The sequence below is a fragment of the Halichoerus grypus genome, chromosome 3, assembly GCF_964656455.1.
Source record: "Halichoerus grypus chromosome 3, mHalGry1.hap1.1, whole genome shotgun sequence".
Lineage (NCBI taxonomy): Eukaryota > Metazoa > Chordata > Mammalia > Carnivora > Phocidae > Halichoerus > Halichoerus grypus.
In genome coordinates, this window is record NC_135714.1 from 73,075,834 (window position 1) to 73,096,398 (window position 20,565).

General features: G+C 34.2%; 1 protein-coding gene across 1 annotated transcript in view; it reads left to right on the forward strand.

The window, feature by feature from the left end:
- Positions 1–20,565, forward strand: part of CCSER1 (coiled-coil serine rich protein 1) — a 1,392,827-nt gene that overhangs the window by 142,981 nt on the left and 1,229,281 nt on the right. Inside the window, exons 4-5 of the mRNA XM_078068968.1 lie at positions 6,225–7,589; positions 12,485–12,669. Of these exons, the coding sequence (XP_077925094.1) occupies positions 6,266–7,589; positions 12,485–12,669 (1,509 nt within the window). The 5' untranslated portion in view covers positions 6,225–6,265. The remainder of the gene's footprint in view (positions 1–6,224; positions 7,590–12,484; positions 12,670–20,565) is intronic.

The following is a 20,565-nucleotide window of genomic DNA, read 5'->3' on the forward strand; positions in this document are numbered from 1 at the left end:
ATGTATTCTCCTTTCATATTGTAACGGTTCCCATTATTATGCTAATTTGACATTACTCATTCTCTTTTTTTCCAAGGAGATTGATTTATACAGATCTAATCAGGGGCAGTCTACCTCTGTTTACATATCAACTTTAGAGTCAAATCATTTTTAGTAGTTACCTTCACCTAAAGGTAGATATTTCTGATATAAGCAATTATTTATTTGGATTATTTTCTTGTTTATTTGTTGAAAAGAACTTCATCTACTTAGTGCGGCTACATTATATGCAAATTTAATAATTTGTGAATTAAACATACCTGATCAATTATATGATTTCTGACTCTGCCTTCAGCTGACAATCTCATTTTCTTTCCGGTGATCGATCACCCACTTGGTCCTGATCCATCCGTTTTTTAATTTATCTCATGTTGCCCTCACTAACCCTATGGCTGAAGTGGCCCTGTTCATGTTTTGGTAGTGATTTATCTGTTAAAAATCCTTCCATTAGTTCCCCGTTCATTTAAGGGAAAAACAGTAAAACATTTTAGAAATTCATTTAAGGATACCTTGCAACATAAAGTTAAAGAATGTTGAGGTGTAAATTGCATGGCTTTGTAATAGAGTCTGGACTGGAGGGCTTTCCAGCTGAGCCCTAACCACCTAAAAGGTTGTGAGCCTCATTTAAATCTGTGGCTGAAGGACATATTTAGGTAAGATTGTTTTGGAAACTTCTTCAAGCTTTTATTTTATTTAATTTTGGTAAAAGTTGATCAATGCCCTTTGATATGTTTACATATAATTTATTTTCTGCCATCACTTTCTTAGTGTTGAAAAATTGTTACCTAGAGAATATTTGGTTTCTGTGAATTTTCTTTCTTCTTTTTCATCATGTATCATAGATTTTCTTTTCAGCATGATCATTTAGGCTGTATCGGGTTATTTTCGGAAATCTTTTCTGAGAAAGAATAGAACTGGGACCAGATTTACTTCATGCAACATTCATCACAAACCTTTAAAATATTGATCATTGTTTTTCAATTCCAATAAAAATGTATACTTTGGGGAGGTTCATCATAAGGGATTGGAATACTGATCTTGATTTATGTACTCCCCCAATATTTTTAGGTGATTTTTAAAATGGAATAATTGGGGCAGATTTTGATAAGTAGCTCATTTTTATAATCATTTGTTCCCCACTTGCTTGAATGCATTGCATCAGAAAAGAAAGAAACTGGAAATTTATTCACTATCAGGCAGAGTGCTAAGTTTCTTTCTGATTTTGCACCTTTTCATACCTAAAATAATTATTATCTTATTCTAGCTAATGCTACTAGTAAGTGGCAGAGCTTGGATTTGAAGTATTTTTGTTTGTAAATTTCTCCCTAAACATCACAAGTTTGGGGAGAAAGACAAATGATATTTAGGACTATCTCAGATGTGGGCTGTCAGGTGACTTCATCTTTGGCTTATGGTGACAAAATATGAGGGGTATTCAAATTCTAGGAAAATATTTGAAAAAATGCTGGGAAAGAAAAAGGTGAAGGGGGTTTTGTTTTGTTTCTTTTACTTGCATAGACAGACATAGCTATCTGTATGTGGTATTCATTTTCAAGATGATTGCTTTGAAACCCTGCAAGGTCTTTTTTTTTTTTTTTAAAGATTTTATTTACTTATTTGATAGAGAGAGAGACAGCAAGAGAGGGAACACAAGCAGGGGGAGTGGGAGAGGGAGAAGCAGGCTTCCCACTGAGCAGGGAGCCCGATGAGGGGCTCGATCCCAGGACCCTGGGATCATGTCCTGCGATCATGACCTGAGCCGGAGGCAGACGCTTAATGAGCCACCCAGGTGCCCCTGAAACCCTGCAAGCTCTTTTTATGCCTCCAGATAATGCCTTTAGAATCATGAAAGAAAGTGTGTGTGTGTGTGTGTGTGTGTATGTATATATACATATATATATGTATATTTTTCAGTATTTCTTATTTTACATTTACTCTATTTTAAATAGGTAACATTAGCAATGCATATAGCCCCTTTAACTAGAATTTGTATTTTTCTGAACCATGCCAAATAAGATTCACCTCTCATTTTATTCAGAACAGATCTACTGTATGATGTTGCACTCTTAAGGGTAATGATAGTGTTTGCTAAAGTTACAGAGATCACTGAATAAAGTACTTTCTGGGAATTTCTTGTTAAATCCTGGTGTTAAAGAGCAAAGGATACTGTTTCTTCAATTGAGATCAAACTGAATTTCATACCACTTCCAGTAGGGTCAAGTTATGCATCTGTGTAGTGATATTGTCTAAAATAGTCTAACTTTTTGTTTATCCATATAGCTTTAAAGGTATAATTAGAAGACACTCTTTATAACAAATTTGTTTTCCCAAGAAAATAATGTTCATAGTAGTAAAGGCCCCTGGAAGATGGGCAGGTCTGGTTCAACCTGTGTATTTTTTAGGATCTGTTATGATTGAGGTGATATGACTTCTGAACCAAGAAATATTAGAGGAGAACTGAAAAAAATATGTTTATTTTATCTGACTTGGAAATTTATAAAAATATATGAAAATATACACAAGGTTTATTAAGAAATTAAAAGGTGATTGTCATAATAAAATTATAATAAAAATAAAATTAACATGTTGCAGTGTTACATTTGTCTGTCATTAATAGTTGATGTGATGATATATTGTTTTATTCAACTTTTTTATTTAGCATTGTGCTTCTAGAACATTTTCAGATGTTAGCAAATTTTAGATTATTGAATGATTTTACAGTTGGAAAGGCTTTCAATTAACGTATGACTCTCTAAAAGTTGTAAATTAATATAATTAACCTCAAAATTGCAGCATTTATTTATGGTAGTGAGGCAGAAAATATGTTTATTTAGGTTTGAAATACTGATGTATTGAAGTTAAAACTTTATTTCCTAAAGTCCATTTACTTGACAGGTACTAACTGTGTCTTACATTAGGCAATGGGGTCTCAAAGCAAAGCAGAGATGGCCTTTGCGACTAAGAAATTTAAGGTCAAATAGTGAAGTCAGATAGACAGATGTTAACTATGTAAGGTAATACTTGAGGATATGTAAAGGAGTAGTATTACATCCCAAATGGAAGAGGATGGGAAAGGGGTCACGGATGACATCCTGGAAAGGACAATGTTCGAGAAATAGGAATATTTCACATCAGAGTTACAGGAAGGGCATCCTAAGCAGGTGATCCCACATCTGCAAATGCCCAGCAGGTGAAAGTGAACAGAAAATGGCAAGCAGTAATCAGTCCAATTAGAGAATTAAATATGAGGAGAGGGGGATAATGAATCTGGAGATATAAATAGCATCTAAACATAGAAGAGTCTCTCTAAAAAATATGGATAATTCCAACCTATCTATATATATGTTATTTCTCTTTTTTAGCTGGGAAGCTCTCAGTAGGAAATCAAGACCTTAATTTAAAAGACTATCAGTTAGACAAAGTAAAATCTAAAGGATTTTTATCTCCAACAGATTTTATATCTGTTTCATGTTATCCCATTCAATGTGCAAATATCTCTTAGTATTTATGATGTTTTTACTTAAATTAGGTTAAATATATTAGTAACCTAAGTGTATTATTGGTACCCAATGGAAGTCTGGTTGTTTTCATTAAGCACTTAGGAAGAGAGGAGTAATTACTATATTTTTTTTTCTGAATTTTTTATTAGTTAAATCCTTTGAATACTTGCTAAAGAGATATTGAATGAGTCCCTATTTTTAAATGCTGACACAGGGGCCCCTGGGTGGCTCAGTCAGTTAAGTGTCTGACTTTAGCTCAGGTCATGATCTCAGGGTCCTGGGATTGAGCCCCTTGTTGGGCTCCCCACTCAGCAGGGAGTCTGCTTGCCTCCCTCCCGCTACCCCTCCTCCCACTAGTGCTTAATCTCTCTCAAATAAATAAAATCTTAAAAACATTTTTTTCATGATTTCAGTCTTACTGATGCTTTAGTTAACATTATTCTCAGTTGTGATTTTTCATTAATGTGCATCATTTATTTCCATTCAATGCCTAGTGAAGAATTTTGTTATAATTGGAGCATTATTAACCATTACGATATTTAGCTGGTGGTGAATCTATGGTTATAAATGCATTAATGTCAAGATACTTACCATTATTACTAATAAGGTATTTTCAGTATTTGTGTATATTGAAATATTTATTGGCCTTTTTTTTTTTTAACATTTCTTGCTTTTGTGTCAGCATTTATTTTATTATTTTTTGTATCCACTTTGGAAATTGGAAATTGGTTAAATTAGATTTAACCTGGGAGGAAAATTAGATATTTTTAATTTGTGAGATTTTAAGAGCTAAAGTGTCTTTGTTTATATTTTAAACTTTATTCTCTCGGGCACCTGGGTGGCTCAGTCGTTAAGCGTCTACCTTTGGCTCAGGTCATGATCCCAGCGTCCTGGGATCGAGGCCTGCATCGGGCTCCCTGCCCAGTGGAAGCCTGCTTCTCCCTCTCCCAGTCTCCCTGCTTGTGTTCCCTCTCTAGCTGTCTCTCTCTGTCAAATAAATAAATAAAATCTTTAAAAAAAATAAACTTTATTCTCTCAAAGGCTTACAAGAATATGCAGATATGTTGGGAGTGTTTTACACATAGTTTGATTTAGATTCAAATTTAGTGAATGCAAGTAGAAATCATTTAATAAAAATCATTTAATGCAAATCTTAGATTTTATATCATTTGGGACAAAATATTAAATATTTTTAAATGTGAATCCAAAAGGGAATATATTTTTTCATTTTTGTTACATACTTCTTCAGGACCATGAAAGTATTTCACTTGATCAATCTCATAATGTTTCTGTAAGAATAATAAAATGGAGGGCTGGTCATTTTATGTAGTATTTGTTATTGTTCAGTTAGGTAGTTTTGGTTGCAAAAAACAGCAAAATGAAACAGAGTCTGATTCAAGTTGATGTAGGGGGTGTATACATTACAGTTAAGGAATTATGTGAAATACAGAAATAAAGCAAAACAAAGCAAAACAGGAACCAATCAGGGCACATTATGAAAATCAGTGAAAAATAGCAGTCGTCAGAATGGCAAGATTGACCATACAAGTGGGAATCTCTGAAGTAGAAGCATAGCTGGACCTTCAGCAGCACACGGTTTGGCTCTTCACTCTACTGAAGGCAGAATTATCATCTGATTATGAGCTGATCCTGTGGTTACATAAGGATTAGTTTCTTATTCCTGCTTTACCACTTATTAGCTGAATGACAGAAGGTTACCTTTCTGCTGTCAAATGACCATGGTAGTATTATCTGCTTCTACAGTTAAAAGCATTAAAAGAGATAATCTGTGTAAGAAAAGTATTTGGTACATCACAGTTAATGAACTATAGAGCTGCCACCTTCACGTCCTCTTCCTTTTTTTTCTTCATCATCACCACCCTGACATTAATGTGGTTCATAAATTTTCTATGCTTCTGCTTCTGTCAGTATGTATTCTTACTTATTTCAACATTACCAGTTTTAATTAATTTTCATTCAAGTCTTTCCTTCAACTCATAGTCATGGTTTCCTCATAACCTTACCTTGTTTATAACCCTGCACTGTATCCTTTGTGATTTAGTTTCCTCTGCCAGTGGCCTGATTATCTCTAACTGCCCCAAAATCAAACTCCAAGGAGAAGAATACTTCCTGTTTCGCTTTTCTTTGACTCAAGATTGTAGTGTCAGATCATCCCTTAGTCTGGTCTGTGATTCTGTTAAGTTCAGAGCAGTAACTTGTTGAGTCTTGTGGTGTATCTGCTACTGGCCAGTAGAGGCCGAGGTGGCTCATTTTATCCAACAGCAATGATTATGGTGGTCACATGGCTACTACATCTGAATCAGTAGACATAAAAAGTGTTAGGATCAAACAGTTTACCAAATTATAGAACTAGTGGGAGTAGTAAAGCTGGGTCTTGAATAGTGATCTTGTGTCTCCCAACCCAATAACCTCTTCAATAGACTAAATATTCTTGGTAATCTTGAAATGTTTGAGCTATTATAAAATTGCCGTGCAAATTACTGGATAATTTTGCTACTTAAAATTTCAAAAAATCCTTAAGTATCAGAATTTAATTATTTATTATTTTAGTGTGAACCGAATTCTATTCCATGTACTGGAAAACAATGTTTTGTTTTAAAATATCTTTATTATAATTTATAATTGAATGCTCCTGACTTGTTCTTTTTGTTTTAACTTCTTTAGGCTGCTAAGTTGGCTATCACAGTGCAAGCCTTGGAGTCCCAATGGGGGACTCAGGATCAAGACGATCTACCCTGGTCTCCCGGTTGCCAATATTCAGGAGAAGTATTAGCAGAAGACATGATTCTCTTCCTTCTTCACCATCCTCCAGTAATACGGTTGGTGTCCACAGTTCCTCTCCTTCCAGCACTAACTCAAGCTCAGGTAGTACAGGTAAACGCAGGAGCATATTCCGTACTCCTTCCATTAGTTTCCACCATAAGAAGGGGAGTGAACCTAAGCAAGATGCTACCAACCAGAACCTTAGTATTTCAAATGGTGCTCAATCTGGTCATAGCAGTATGCCAAAACTGAGTTTGGAAGAACATATTAAAACCAGGGGAAGACATTCTGTTGGTTTTAGCAGTTCACGAAATAAGAAGATAACAAGATCTTTAACAGAAGATTTTGAAAGGGAAAAGGAGCACTCAAGTAATAAGAATGTCTTTATAAATTGCCTAAGTTCTGGCAAAAGTGAGGGGGATGATTCTGGATTCACAGAAGAACAAACTCGCCGTTCTGTTAAGCAGTCAACAAAGAAGCTACTTACTAAATCCTTTTCATCTCACTATAAATTTTCTAAACCAGTTCCACAGAGTCAATCCATTTCATTGGTACAACAGTCTGGATTCTCATTGGAAATTACACAGTACCAAGAGAGAGAGCCTGTATTAGTAAGAGCTTCTCCATCTTGTTCTGTGGATGTAACAGAACGGGCAGGAAGCTCTTTACAATCTCCGCTGCTTTCTGCTGATCTTACAACAGCTCAGACACCTTCAGAGTTCTTAGCCTTGACTGAAGATTCTGTGTCTGAAACAGATGCATTTCCTCAAAGTGGAAGTATGGCATCCCACTGTGACAACTTTGGCCACAATGATTCTACCTCTCAGATCTCTTCCAATCCTGCTGCTGTTACAAAGACAACAATAGACCTTATGGGAACTGTTCCCTGTGCAATTATGTCTCCTGGAAAATACAGGTTAGAAGGCCGATGTAGCACTGAATCTAATTCCTTATCAGAAACCTCTGCTGCTAATCAGAAGGAAGTGTTATTGCAAATCACTGAACTACCTGTTATGAATGGGAACAACTCAGAGACTCACCTATCGGGTGATATGCAAAGAGAAGAACATATGGTAGTACAAAATGGTGAAAAAATGTTGGCGACAAGCTCCCCAAGGAAACTTGGATTTTATGAGCAACATAAAGCAATAGCTGACCGTGTTAAAGGGATTCATCCTATTTCAGATTCAAGGATAATACCCTCTTCTGGTGATCATCATATTTTTAACAAAACATCATATGGATATGAATCAAACCCTGCCAAAGGTAAGCTGATTTTCTTTGTATCGTAAATACGAAATATAATTTTCATTCTAATTTATTTAATTTTCTTATTCCATCTCATGAATAGAAACCACCTTTTCCTTATTTTTCACTCTGTAGTATTTTTTCTTATTTATAATTTGTTTTAAATCTTTTCTCTACTTGATTTTAAACTTACTTCACTTGTATTACACTAAAAATGTAATTCAGCAATATCACTCATTTCTCTTAGTTGTGTTGTTCAGATTCTGGCCCTCAGAAGAGAGTGGAAAGAAATTAATTTTATTTGGAGTGTGGCTTTATCTAAAATAAGGATTTATTTTTGTAGAGTAAATGGTTTTAGAGTATTGGTATTTCTTAGTCAATGAAATTAATTTTATTTCTTAGTTAATGAAATGGATATATACCAGCCAAATCACTATAAAAGAAATTTGTATAACTTAAATTCTATTTCCTATTTTAACAAAACTTGAATTATTAAGTAGAATCTATGTTTCAGCACAAATAATCTCTATCTTTAAATATAATAGGCTTGCAAGCTTTAAAAATACTGTCCTTGGAGCCTGGATACTGTGGTTCTAACCTTGCCTCTGTCATTAAATACCTGTGTAACCTTGGGTACCTGCTCTTTGGTTAAGAAAAAAAGTGGGGGGGTGGTTGAATTACTCCAGTATGTCATTTAACAGAAAACTTTGTTATTTAATATAAATTTCAGTTAAGAAAACTGTTGAATATATGCCACCTACTGGACTGTATTTGACATTATTTTTATTAATTTTTTTCTCCTGCTGCCACTGCTTCTGCTGTTGCTACTTCTGCTATTCCTATTACTGTTACTGCCAACTAGTTCTCCCAACATAGAATGCTTATTATGTCTCATTTCCCATTCTGTGGACTTTGGATACATTAATTCATCAAATTCTCACATGATTGTAATCGCTACTATTATAGTCACCCATTTTACAGATAAGATAGTTGGAACACAGATATGTTAAGTAATGTGTCTGAAGTCACAACGTTAGTAGATAATTGTTTGGGATACAAGCCTTATGAGGCAGGCATCAGTGGTCTCCGTTTTACAAATATGAAAACTGAGACCAAGGGATCATACAGCTGTTATGTGGCACGGTCAAATTACAGCTATCTCAATCCAAAACTCAGGCTCTTAGGGACTAGGCTTAGTGACTTCATGACCCCAGCTCTTTCCAAAACATTAAGAATAATACTAAATTATTACATAAAATTTATAATAAGTCAAATTATATATTAGAATGTCAAGAATCATAAGATTATATGATTACTCCAATTAGTCTCTCCATGAATATAACAATTTTAAAGTTTTATTTGTTTAAAAGATTTTATTTATTTTTGCAAGAGAGCAAGGGAATGAGAGAGAGAGAGAGCGCGCACAAGCAGAGGGGAGGGGCAGAGGGAGAAGCCGACTCCCCGCTGAGCAGGGAGCCCGATGCGGAACCCGATCCCAGGACTCTGGGATCATAGACCTGAGCCGAAGGCAGCTGCTTAACTGACTGAGCCATCCAGGTGCCCAATTTTAAAGTTTTAAATGCATGAATGAATTATCTAGCTGTATAATTGTACAGCCTAATATTTTTCACATTTGACACAAGATCATTTTTATGCATCTGCTTACTTTTTAAATTTTTTGATCTTGGTAGCCTTTTTTGTACTTATGGCTTTAGTTATATTAATTCTTTAATTATAATATAGTAATAATAAGAACAATGCTGATGATGATATTGATGATGGTCACCTTTTTGTACACTTAATGTGCGCCCAAAGCATGCTAAGCAATTTGTTTGCATTGTTTCATTTAATCTTTTTTTAAAAATTTATTTTTAAAAATTTTAATTCCAGTATACTTAACATACAGTGTTATATTAGTTTCGGGTATACAATATAGTGATTCATCAATTCCTTATCTTAGTGCTCATCAAGATAAGTGTCATTTAATCATAACCAAAATTTTATATGGCAGTTATTAATAATTAAGGATTAAGTCAAATAACTTTATGAAATCACACTGTTAGCAAATGGTGGATCTCAAATTGGAATTTAGGCAGTTTTTAAAAGAAATAGCACAAAAAAATGGTAGAAATGTACTTATCCTGATTATATCTAATTCTTATTTAGAAATAATCATTTGCCTCAATGCCAAATTGAATGCTATATATGCTTATCTCTATGGGAATATCTTGCTGACTATTAATCTGTTGACTAAGATCCTAATTGTGAGCCATTTAACACATTAAAGTAATTTCGATGAATTTGATAATGTGTTGCTGGTTCTTGGGACATTAGCTGTTTATTCATGTTATCTACAACTTGTAAAAAAGAGGGATAGACAATTAAGCTGGTAATGTCAACAAGGAAAAGACAATTAGTATTCTATCCTTCATTATGTGGAGAGGTTCTTGTGCCATTCATAAGGATTTTATAATTTGGAAGTTCAACATTTTAAAACCAGTTAAGTTAATGTATTTTACGTAAGAAAGAGTTGCTGTGTACACTAAAGTCCATAATACTGAATTTATTCTGTATTTATAATGGAAGATGTTTAAACTAGTGTTTAATACATATCTGAATGTCTGAGTTGTATAGTCATATCAAAAATAATAATATAAAGTTGAGCTCTTTATCTGTTTATCTACTCATTGTTGATGGACACTTAGATTGTTTCCATACTTTAGCTATTATACATAATGCTACTATAAACATGGGGCTACAGATATCTCTTTGAGATAATGATTTCATTTCCTTTGGATATATGCCCAGAAATGGAATTCCTGGATCATATGGTAACTTTATTTTTAATTCCTTGAAGAAACTCCATAATTTTTCCATAGTCGCTGTACCAGTTTATACCCCCACCATCAGTGTATAAAGGTTCCCTTTTTTTCACAGTCTTGACACTACTTGTTATCTTTTGACTTTTTACTAACAGGCATCCTAACTGGTGTGATGGGATATCTCGTTGTGGCTTTGATTTACATTTCCCTGATTATTAGTGATGTTGAACGCCTTTTCATATACCTGTTCGCTATTTTGTATGTCTTTTTGGAAAAAAAATGTCTATTTAGCCTTTTTGCCTGTTTTTAAATTGGGTTATTATTATTTTCTGTTGAGTTGTATGAGTTCCTTGTATATTTTGAATATTAACCCCTTATAGGATATGTTATTTGAAAATATTTTCTCCCATTCCATAATTTGCCTTTTCATTTTGTTGATTGTTTACTTTGCTGTGCAGAAGCTCACTTCGAAATAGTCCCATTTTGTTTGTTTTTGCTTTCGTTGCTTTGGTTTTTGCTGTGAATTTCAAGAAGTCATTGCCAAGACTAATGTCAAGCAGCTTACCCCTACTTTTTTTTCTAGGAGTTTTACACTTTCAGGCCTTTTGTTCAAATCTTTAATTCATTTTGAGATGGTTTTTTTGTACGCTATAAGATGGGGTTCTAGGTTCATTCATTTGCATATGGCTATCCAGTTTTCCCAACACCATTTACTGAAGAGACTATCCTTTCTGCATTGCATATTCTTGGGTCCTTTGGTGAAAATTAATTGCTCATATATGATGGTTTTATTTCTGGGCTCTTTATTCTGTCCCTTTGATCTATGTGTCTGTTTTCATGCCAACACCATAATGTTTGATTGCTATAGCTTTGTAGTATAGTTTGAGATCAGGAAATGTGACACCTGCAGCTTTCTTCTTTCTCAAGATTGCTTTGGCTACTTGGGGTCTTTTGCGGTTCTTTTGTAGAATAGTTTTTTTGTATTTCTGTGAAAAACCTCATTATAATTTTGATAGGGATTGCATTGAATCTGTAGGTTGCTTTAAGTAGTAAGGACATTTTAACAATATTGATTCTTCCAATCTATGAACACAGAATATATTTCCATTTATTTATGTATTCTTCAACTCCTTTCATCAGTGTCTTATAGTTTCCAGCAGAGTGATCTTTCCCTTCTGTGGTTAAATTTGATTCTAAGTATTTTATCCTTTTTGATGATATTATAAATGGGATTGTTTTCTTAATTTCACTTTCTGATAGTTCATTGTTTGTAGTTTGGCCTCAGGTCTCACAAAGACCCTTTTAAGTATGGTGAGCAGGGTATTAGTCAAGGTAACATATTAGCAGAGAGCTGAAGGTGATGAGGGAGTAAGATATACAAATATTTAAAAGAAATATAACTGTGCAAAGGCTATGGGGTAAAGGCCGTGGGACTGCAGTGTGCCTGCAACTGCAAGAAGTCCAGTGCAGCATAAGCAGAGTGAAAGAGGAGGACTCAGTAGAAGGTGAAGTTGGAGAGGTGAACTGGGGCAGGGGGACAGAATAGGGTCATATCATAAGGAAACTGATAGGCTATTGTGAAAATATCAACTCTATGACTAGAAGAGTGATCATGACCAATGTCACTTAATGTCTTCAGTGTATCATTCTGGTTACCATGTGGAAAGCAGGCTGTGTTTTTTGGGGGGAGAGAGGCAGGTGGGACTAGGCAAAAGCAGGAGACGGTTTAAGTATTATAGTAACCCAAGCTAGGGTTGATGGAGTTTGGTCCAGGGTATTCATGGGGAAGGTAGTAAGAAGTGATGAGATTCTGTATACACTTTGAAGGTAATAAGGACAGGATTTGCTTATGTGATTTTGTGAGGTATGGAGAAGCCAAGGATGACTATGAAGGTTTTCAGCTTTGAAGTGATTACATGATTAAGTATACTAAATTTACCACTATTAATTAAAAAATTTTTTCTGTGATAGAGAGTTTTTGAATGACAGTAAGAGTTTCTCATTTTCTTTCAGTGGAACATTTATAAAACTACATTTAAGCATTTGTATTAATTTTTATTTATTTATTTATTTATTTATCTATTTTAATAGTTCTTGCCAGTAGCTTCAGTCCATATCGTGAAGGAAGATTTATAGAAAGGCGACTGCGATCCTCATCTGAAGGAACTGCAGGGAGTAGCAGAATGATTTTGAAACCAAAAGATGGAAATGTAGAAGAAGTGAATAGTCTAAGAAAGCAAAGAGCAGGTTCATCATCTTCAAAAATGAACAGCATGGTAAGTATATGCATATACTTGCATTTATAAAATAATTATGTATGTGACTGGGATATTCATGCCTCTTGCGATATGAAAACAGACTGACAAAAAAAAAAAAAAAACAGACTAGAGAATAGATACTTCATATTTGAAGGGAAAATTGGTCTCCTTAGTTGATGTCCCAAGTTAGAGAGGCTACGTTTTCACTTGAGACTCTTATGCGTCATGACAGATTATAGCACACCATGATGGTTACCCTTAATTCGTATCTTCCTTGCTTCCATGGAAAGTTTTATATTCTCTCTTCTAGAACAAGACCTGGGATACACAAGCTAAGAAAAAAAGCTGATCATCATGAGGGTACCCTTTGATAACCATTATTTCACACCATCTCTCTACTCTATAGCCACTCTAAAAATGTCCAGTTATAAGCCACACTTATGCCAGTACCACCCATTGACCCCTTGGTGGATCCTCCTCTGCCTGTCCTTTACAGTTGCCTGTTCACACAGAATGAGGAGCCTTTGGGGTCAAGACAAAATGCCCATCCAAAGCTTTGACACATTCTAGGTAACCAAGATTCCAGATTCCTTGTCCAAACTGCAGGAGCCTTCAGGTGAGGGTGAAGGTAGCGTGTGTACAGGGGAGTCGGGTCTTAGTTTGCACTTGGGGGCTGTGGTGTCTTAGAGGCATGTGTAGGATGCTCCTTCACAGTGAGAGATAAAGCCAGGGTGGGAAGAGGTGATGAGTGGACTACCGCCCAGGAGGTCCGGAACGCCTCAGGTCTCACAAATACTGGGGTGGGCTTGACTTTTGGAGTTCTCTTTGCTCACTTTCTCACAGATGTTTCCTTTTTCAGCAGTAGTTTTGATTCTTGATATTTAACAGTGTTTCCTAAAAATGATCTGTCTACCTATTCATGGATATGTGTGAAAAATGCTCAAAACTATATTACTTGTATATTTTATCTCTATGTATTTTAGATGATTTTGTTTCAAATGAAAATAGGTCATCTGATTTTGACAATTGTGTTGTGAAGAAGTCTTAAGTGACTGAGGCAACATTGAGTGAGAGCAAAACCATTGTGCCTGAAGTTAAAAGTTCTAGCAATTAGGTTAGGTTTGGACAGACCTTAATCTTGGGCAAATCAGTAACTACAAAACAACAAATGATAGTGGACTTTTTGTTTCCGTTATACTAAAAAATGGTTGTGTGTGTGTGTGTTTATATTTGTACATAGAGAAAGATCCTGTATTATATTTCATCTTTTTTTTGGTGTTGTTTTATTATTATTGCTGTTGCTTTTTTTTTTTTTTTTTTTTTTTTTAGAGAAAGAGTGTGTGGGCTGGGGGTTGTTGGGGGGAAGAGGGGCAGAGGAAGAGAGAGAATCTTAAGCAGGCTCCATGCCCAGCACAGAAACTGACACAGGGCTCAATTCCATGACCCTGAGATCATGACTTGAGCCAAAATCAAGAGTCAGATCATTAACTGACGCCCCACAGTTGCTATTTTTTAAGTGCAAGAACATGTTAAAAAAGATTTCCAGCTGATGCAACATTAAAAGTTATGGCTAAAATGACTTTTTATGAAACATTTCTCTTCACAAAATTCTCATTTTTCCTTTATAGAGATGTATTTATATTAATAATTGTACACTATGTATTAGACTTTTCCAAAGTTGGGCCTTTAACATATTCTATCTCATGTTTTTAAATAATATATTTAAATAATTCTCCTTATAACATCACAAATTATGCTTCTTACCAGATCCACTTTCAAGATTTAAAATTTAAAATGTCAGAACACAAAGATGCAAGTTTGTTCTTTTATTTGAGGCTTTTTACAGAATTTTCAAAAAGTGTCCCTGTCCATCGTCCACTAGATGGCAGGGTTACATCATTGCCATGGTTGGGGAAAGGCTATCATTGTTAGAACCAGAAACTTGGTTAAAATATTGTACACGTTCATTGAATTTACAGGTCACACTTGTTGAAATAAATACTGATGCTTGAATTTCCATATGAAACCTATCAAAAATTATTTCATGACTTTACTGTTTTCTTTGGATTTCACAACTTATAGCTCATCCTTTTCATTCACAGTGTAATCATGAATTTAAAATGCATAAAATATATTCTTTAACTCATAGCAATATAAGGAACAAATGTTAGGACTCTTCAGTAATTTTAGTTATATGTTAAAAAGTGACTTATATATTTAAGAAATTATAGCTTTATGTGTGAATAGTGACACACATTTTCTATATTCCTCTTGCAAAGTAATTCAAGCAAATGTATGTATTTAAGAAAACATTCATGTTCAGTTATTCTTTCCTTTTAGAGCAATAATAATAGTAACATGTATTTTTAATACTTATTTGGACCAAGGGACTGCTCTTAATGCTTCATGTGTATTATCACATCGAGTCCTTAGTCATACTATGACCCAAGTGATGCTATTATTAATCACATTTATAAAAGAGGACAGTAAAGTACTGAGAAGATAAGCATCTTGCCCCAAAATACAGAGAGTAGATGGCAAAGATAGGATTTAGATTTGGATTCTACCTGTCTGACTTTAAACCCTAGATGCTTTGTGGGGAATATAATAGATTTAAAATTAATTTTTTTGCATTATTTCCGTGTAATGAAGTTAACACAGTTAAGGCAGCCTATACTTGCTCTAGGTATAGGCTACCACCCTCTGTAAGGGATACAAAAAAGAAACAAAATTTAGTGCTGAATCTGAACTTAAAATGCGGTAGTATTTATTGATGTGCTAATGAATGGTATCAACATCTTTACTGAAAGATATCTCATCTAGAAAGGAACTTTGTCACAAAAAAAATTCATATTTAGAAGGAACTCGAGTATTTTGTCTAGTTCATGGGGATTTAAGGTTACCCATAGAATACGGCTTTATTTATTAAGATGCTGAGGGTTTCTAAATGACCAGAGATACACTCTAATAAGTTAGATAGACCACAATTCTAGTGTTTTTAGTGTATTTGTATGGGGATATTTCAGTTTGAAGGGAGAGGGGAGGATGTATTAACTCTTTGAACATCAGGGGCTCAGAAGAAATTGGAGTTGGCTTAAATTTATTACAGGAAGCTAAAATATACCTGGAAAAATTTGATAAGCATTCACATTTATTATATATTTTCAGGCTGTTTTAAATAAAGATTTTCCTCTATTGAGTTATTTCCTTGATAAAATAGTATGGTCCAAATATTTTAGAAAGCTTTTCTAAAAATAGGCTCGTTCTTTCTAGGAACTTTCCCTCCAGACTGTGGTATATAAATGAATAAATTTAAGGATATGTCATGGTTTCTCCAACAGTTTTATACAGTGACATTTAACTCCATATGTATTTGCAAGATCACCTTGCTCTAAAAAAAATTATTAATATGAGGATATATTCATATGTAATGGACATTCATATGTAATGGATAATACAGAGACTCTGGCATCCTTACAGCAAGGAAAGGGCTGGAATATATGAATAAGGATAAGCTAGGATATGTGTTCACAAATAACCTCCAAATCTTAGTGACTTTCACAGTATGGATTTATTTCTCAGTCAGGCTATATGTTTGTTGTGGAAGGTTCTGGGAGTTCTGTTTAATGTCTCATTCTGTGTCCGGGCTGTTCAACCAGCTACCATTGCAAATATTGCCTTTCATCATGGCAAAAAGAGATCTCTGGAGGTTCTCATCCCGGTAATAAATGCTCTGACCTGTGAGAGACTCATTTCACTTTCTCTCACAATTTATTGACTAGTTCTAGTCACTTAGCCCAAACTAGCCACAAAAACTCCAAGAAATACAGTCTCTTCCTTGTGTCTGGAAGGTGTAGACCAGATATATTTGGTGGGCACTAATGACTCTCATATTCTCAAAAAATTGAGTGTATCTCAGTTCTTTTAATTAACTGATAATTCCTGTACCCCTAATTTACGTGGAGTCTTGCTCACATGCTTAATTGACATTATTAAATATATATGTAACTTAATGTCTTTTGCTAATTTCTACCACTGAGGCCCAGCTGCTAATGTTGAGCAGGGACTCCAAGAGGCAGTGGGAAAAGAAGAAAGTACATTCATGTTCAAAGAAACACCCCACCTTTACCATCCACCAGGCAAATGAGCTCTACTGGCCTTTTGGTATATGTACTTTCACACTTACATTCTGTTGCATGAAGGTTTTTGAAGCTCAAAATTAAAAGCAAAGGAAAGATGATAATTAGAAGATCTACTTCAAGAAATGTTTCCTCCTAACTCTGAAATCCTAAATGAGACTTCCAAATATGTAAAAATGTTACTGGCTTTTTGAGAGTTAAAATAATGATCTCAGCTTTTGGTTTAACTCATTGTCAAGGGAATTAAAGGTAATATCATTGCAAGCTACAAGCACATTTAATGAGAAGAAGGAGCCATTAATATTTGTAAGGAAATGGAGGCACACAAATCGTTCTTCTCAATCCTCATAAATTTTCAGAAGGAAAATCACAAGTATCACTCATTAAACATTGAATTACATTTGTTGATAACTAGTACATTAATTTTAGATTAATAGCACTAATCCATAATCCCTGTATTGATTTTTCTAGTTACTAATGATACTTTTCCCATCAATGTACTTCTAACTTCTATCACATATATGGCACCCACTACTTAGTTATTTGAATGAATAGATTTCATTTTACCTATTAGACCACATTCATTTAAATGGAAGAAGTTTTGTACACATTAGCGTTTCTGATAGCATCTAGTATAGTGCGTGATACATAATAAATATGGGTGAATTAAAGGTATAATTGTTGATCAGGTTGTGACATATGCTCATATAGATATGAATTTCGTAGAATCGTTGTATGTGGTGTGCTAATGCACATTTTTTGACATTTTAATTTGTCAAATTACATTTATTTGTCATATATTTGTCAAATACAAATGTGCACATGATTTTATGATCACTGTTTGATACAGCTCTGATTTTTGATCCTAAGGATCCTAAGTCCCTGTTCAAGATCATACCAATTATGATATTCTAACAGTAGAAACATATTTCATTTTAGGATAGTCAGCCTTATGGAATGGTTTCCAGGATCATATTAGTACTACAGTATGGACATACCATACAGAGAGGACAAGAAATAGTCAATTATTTGTAATATTTTTGGATAATCTATTAAAAGTGTATTAAAATATATTAAAAATGTATTAAAATATATATTAAATATATTTAAAAATGTAAGTTCTTGGTCAAATATGTCTAAGGTGATGTTTTAAAACTCCCCTGAATATTTTATCTAGTCTCATTCACTTCATTTCTTATAAACTTGCAGACTCAGAATTGACTTTGAAAAAGCAGAACTGGATAAAACATTCCATTCATTTTTTTTTTTTTCTCCTAGTTTTGGGGATGAGTCATTTTCATTTAGAAGCTATCACAATTTGTATGTTTGGTGCACAGAATTATGAATATCTTATTCATAGAGTTAACTCACTTCATCTAAAATGACTTGAAGACCAGTTTGAGTAAATAAAGTTGCAGTATCATAATTATTACCACTTCTCTTCATAAAGTTCACATGAGATGTACCTAGCACTTAATTTTTTCCTTCGTGCTTTTTTCCTGAATGCAAGTGTCTTAGGCTGTAAGGTCCACTATAACAAAATATCCCAAACATACATGTTTATCAAGAACAGTACATATTTCTGCTTATTGCTGTTTATCAAGAAAATATTTGAGACGGACAGTAGTAGAAGGCAATTTAAGATTCTTTTCTTTAACCATACTACATCTAGGTAACTATAAGATAGTTTATATCTCTTCTAAAAATAAGAAATTGGAAAATAAAATTAATTTACCTTTTATTCTTGGGGTTAGAAAGCAAAAATGACAATTTTACTTTTAATTGGATCAAGTTATCTTAATTTTCTGTGAGATGAAAACTATTTTATGCCTTATTTAGGTAACCCCATGGGCTGGCTAGTTTTCATAGCATGAGAGAGAATATTTATTGATTCAGAATCCATGACAAATCTCTGACCATCTAAACAGCTGCACGATCAATGTATAACACAGAATTGACCTTGAATAAAATAACTCCCGTTTCTGAGGGACTAGTCATTGGAATTTGAAGCTTTTACATTATTCTAGTTAAACAATAAAGAAAAAATTATTTTTCTTGAAGTTATTATATTATTTTAAAATTTAAATTTAAATACCTATTAATTTTAGGGGTGCCTGGGCGGCTCAGTCAGTTAAGCGTCTGCCTTTGGCTCAGGTCATGATCCCAGGATACTGGGATCGAGTCCCCATCAGGCTCCCTGCTCAGCGGGGAGCCTGCTTCTCCCTCTGCCGCGCCCCCTGCTTATGCTCTCTCTCCCTCTCTCTCTCTGTCGAATAAATAAATAAAATCTTTAAAATAAATAAATACCTATTAATTTTAGAAAATTAAATAAAAGAAATTTCGACTTCCAAGTTCAAGAAATATACAATTATAATAAACTTGTGCCTGATGGTAAGTGATAATGAACATCTTTTCGTTTGTCTGTTGGCCATCTGCATGTCTTCTTTGGAGAAATGTCTGTTCACGTCTACTGCCCATTTTTTAATTGGATTATTTGTTTTTTGGATGTTGAGTTTTATAAGTTCTTTATATATTTTGGATACTAATCCTTTATTGGATATATCATTTGCAAATATCTTCTCCCATTCCATTGGTTGCCTTTTAGTTTTGTTCATTATTTACTTTGCTGTGCAGAAGCTTTTTTTTTTAATTTAATTTTATTATGTTATGTTAATCACCATACATTACATCATTAGTTTTTGATGTAGTGTTCCATGATTCATTGTTTGCGTATAACACCCAGTGCTCCATTCAGTACGTGCCCTCTTTAATACCCATCACCAGGCTAACCCCATCCCCCCACCCCCTCCCCTCTAGAACCCTCAGTTTGTTTCTCAGGGCTTTTTGTTTTGATGTGGTCCCAATAGTTTATTTTTGCTTTTGTTTCCCTTGTCCCAGGAGACATACCTAGAAAAACATTGCTACAACTGATATCAAGGAGGTTACTGCCTATGTTCTTTTCTAGGATTTTGATGGTTTACTGTCTCACATTTAGGTCTTTCATCCATTTTGAATTTATTTTTATGTATGGTGTAAGAAGTGGTCCAGTTTCATTTCTTTGCATGTTTCTGTCCGGTTCTCCCAACACCATTTATTGAAGAGACTGTCCTTTACTCATTGGATATTCTTTCCTGTTTTATCAAAGACTAATTGACCATATAGTTGTGGGTTTATATCTGGGTTTTCTATTCTGTTCCATTGATTTATGTGCCTATTTTTTTTTGGTGCCAGTACCATGCTGTTTTGATTACTATAGCTTTGTAATATAACTTAAAGTCCAGAATTGTGATGCCTCCAACTTTGCTTTTCGTTTTCAAGCTTGCTTTGGCTATTTGGGGTCCTTTGTGGTTCCATACAAATTTTAGGATTATTTGTTCTAGTTCTGTGAAAAATGCTGTTGGTATTTTGATAGGGATTGCTTTAAATGTATAGATTGCTTCGGGTAGTATAGGTATTTTAACAGTGTTTGTTCTTCTAATCCATGAGCATAGAATGTCTTTCCATTTCTTTGTGTAGTGTCCAGTTTCTTTTATCAATGTTTTATAGTTTTCAGAGTATAGGTCTTTCACCTCTTTGGTTAGGTTTATTCCTAGGTGTCTGATTATTTTTGGTGCAATTGTAAATGGGATTGTTTTCTTAATTTCTGCTGCTTCATTATTGGTGTATAGAAATGCGACAGATTTCTGTACATTGATTTTGTATCTTGTGACTTTACTGAATTTATTTATCAGTTCTAGCAGTTTTTCGGTGGATTCTTCTGGGTTTTTTATATATA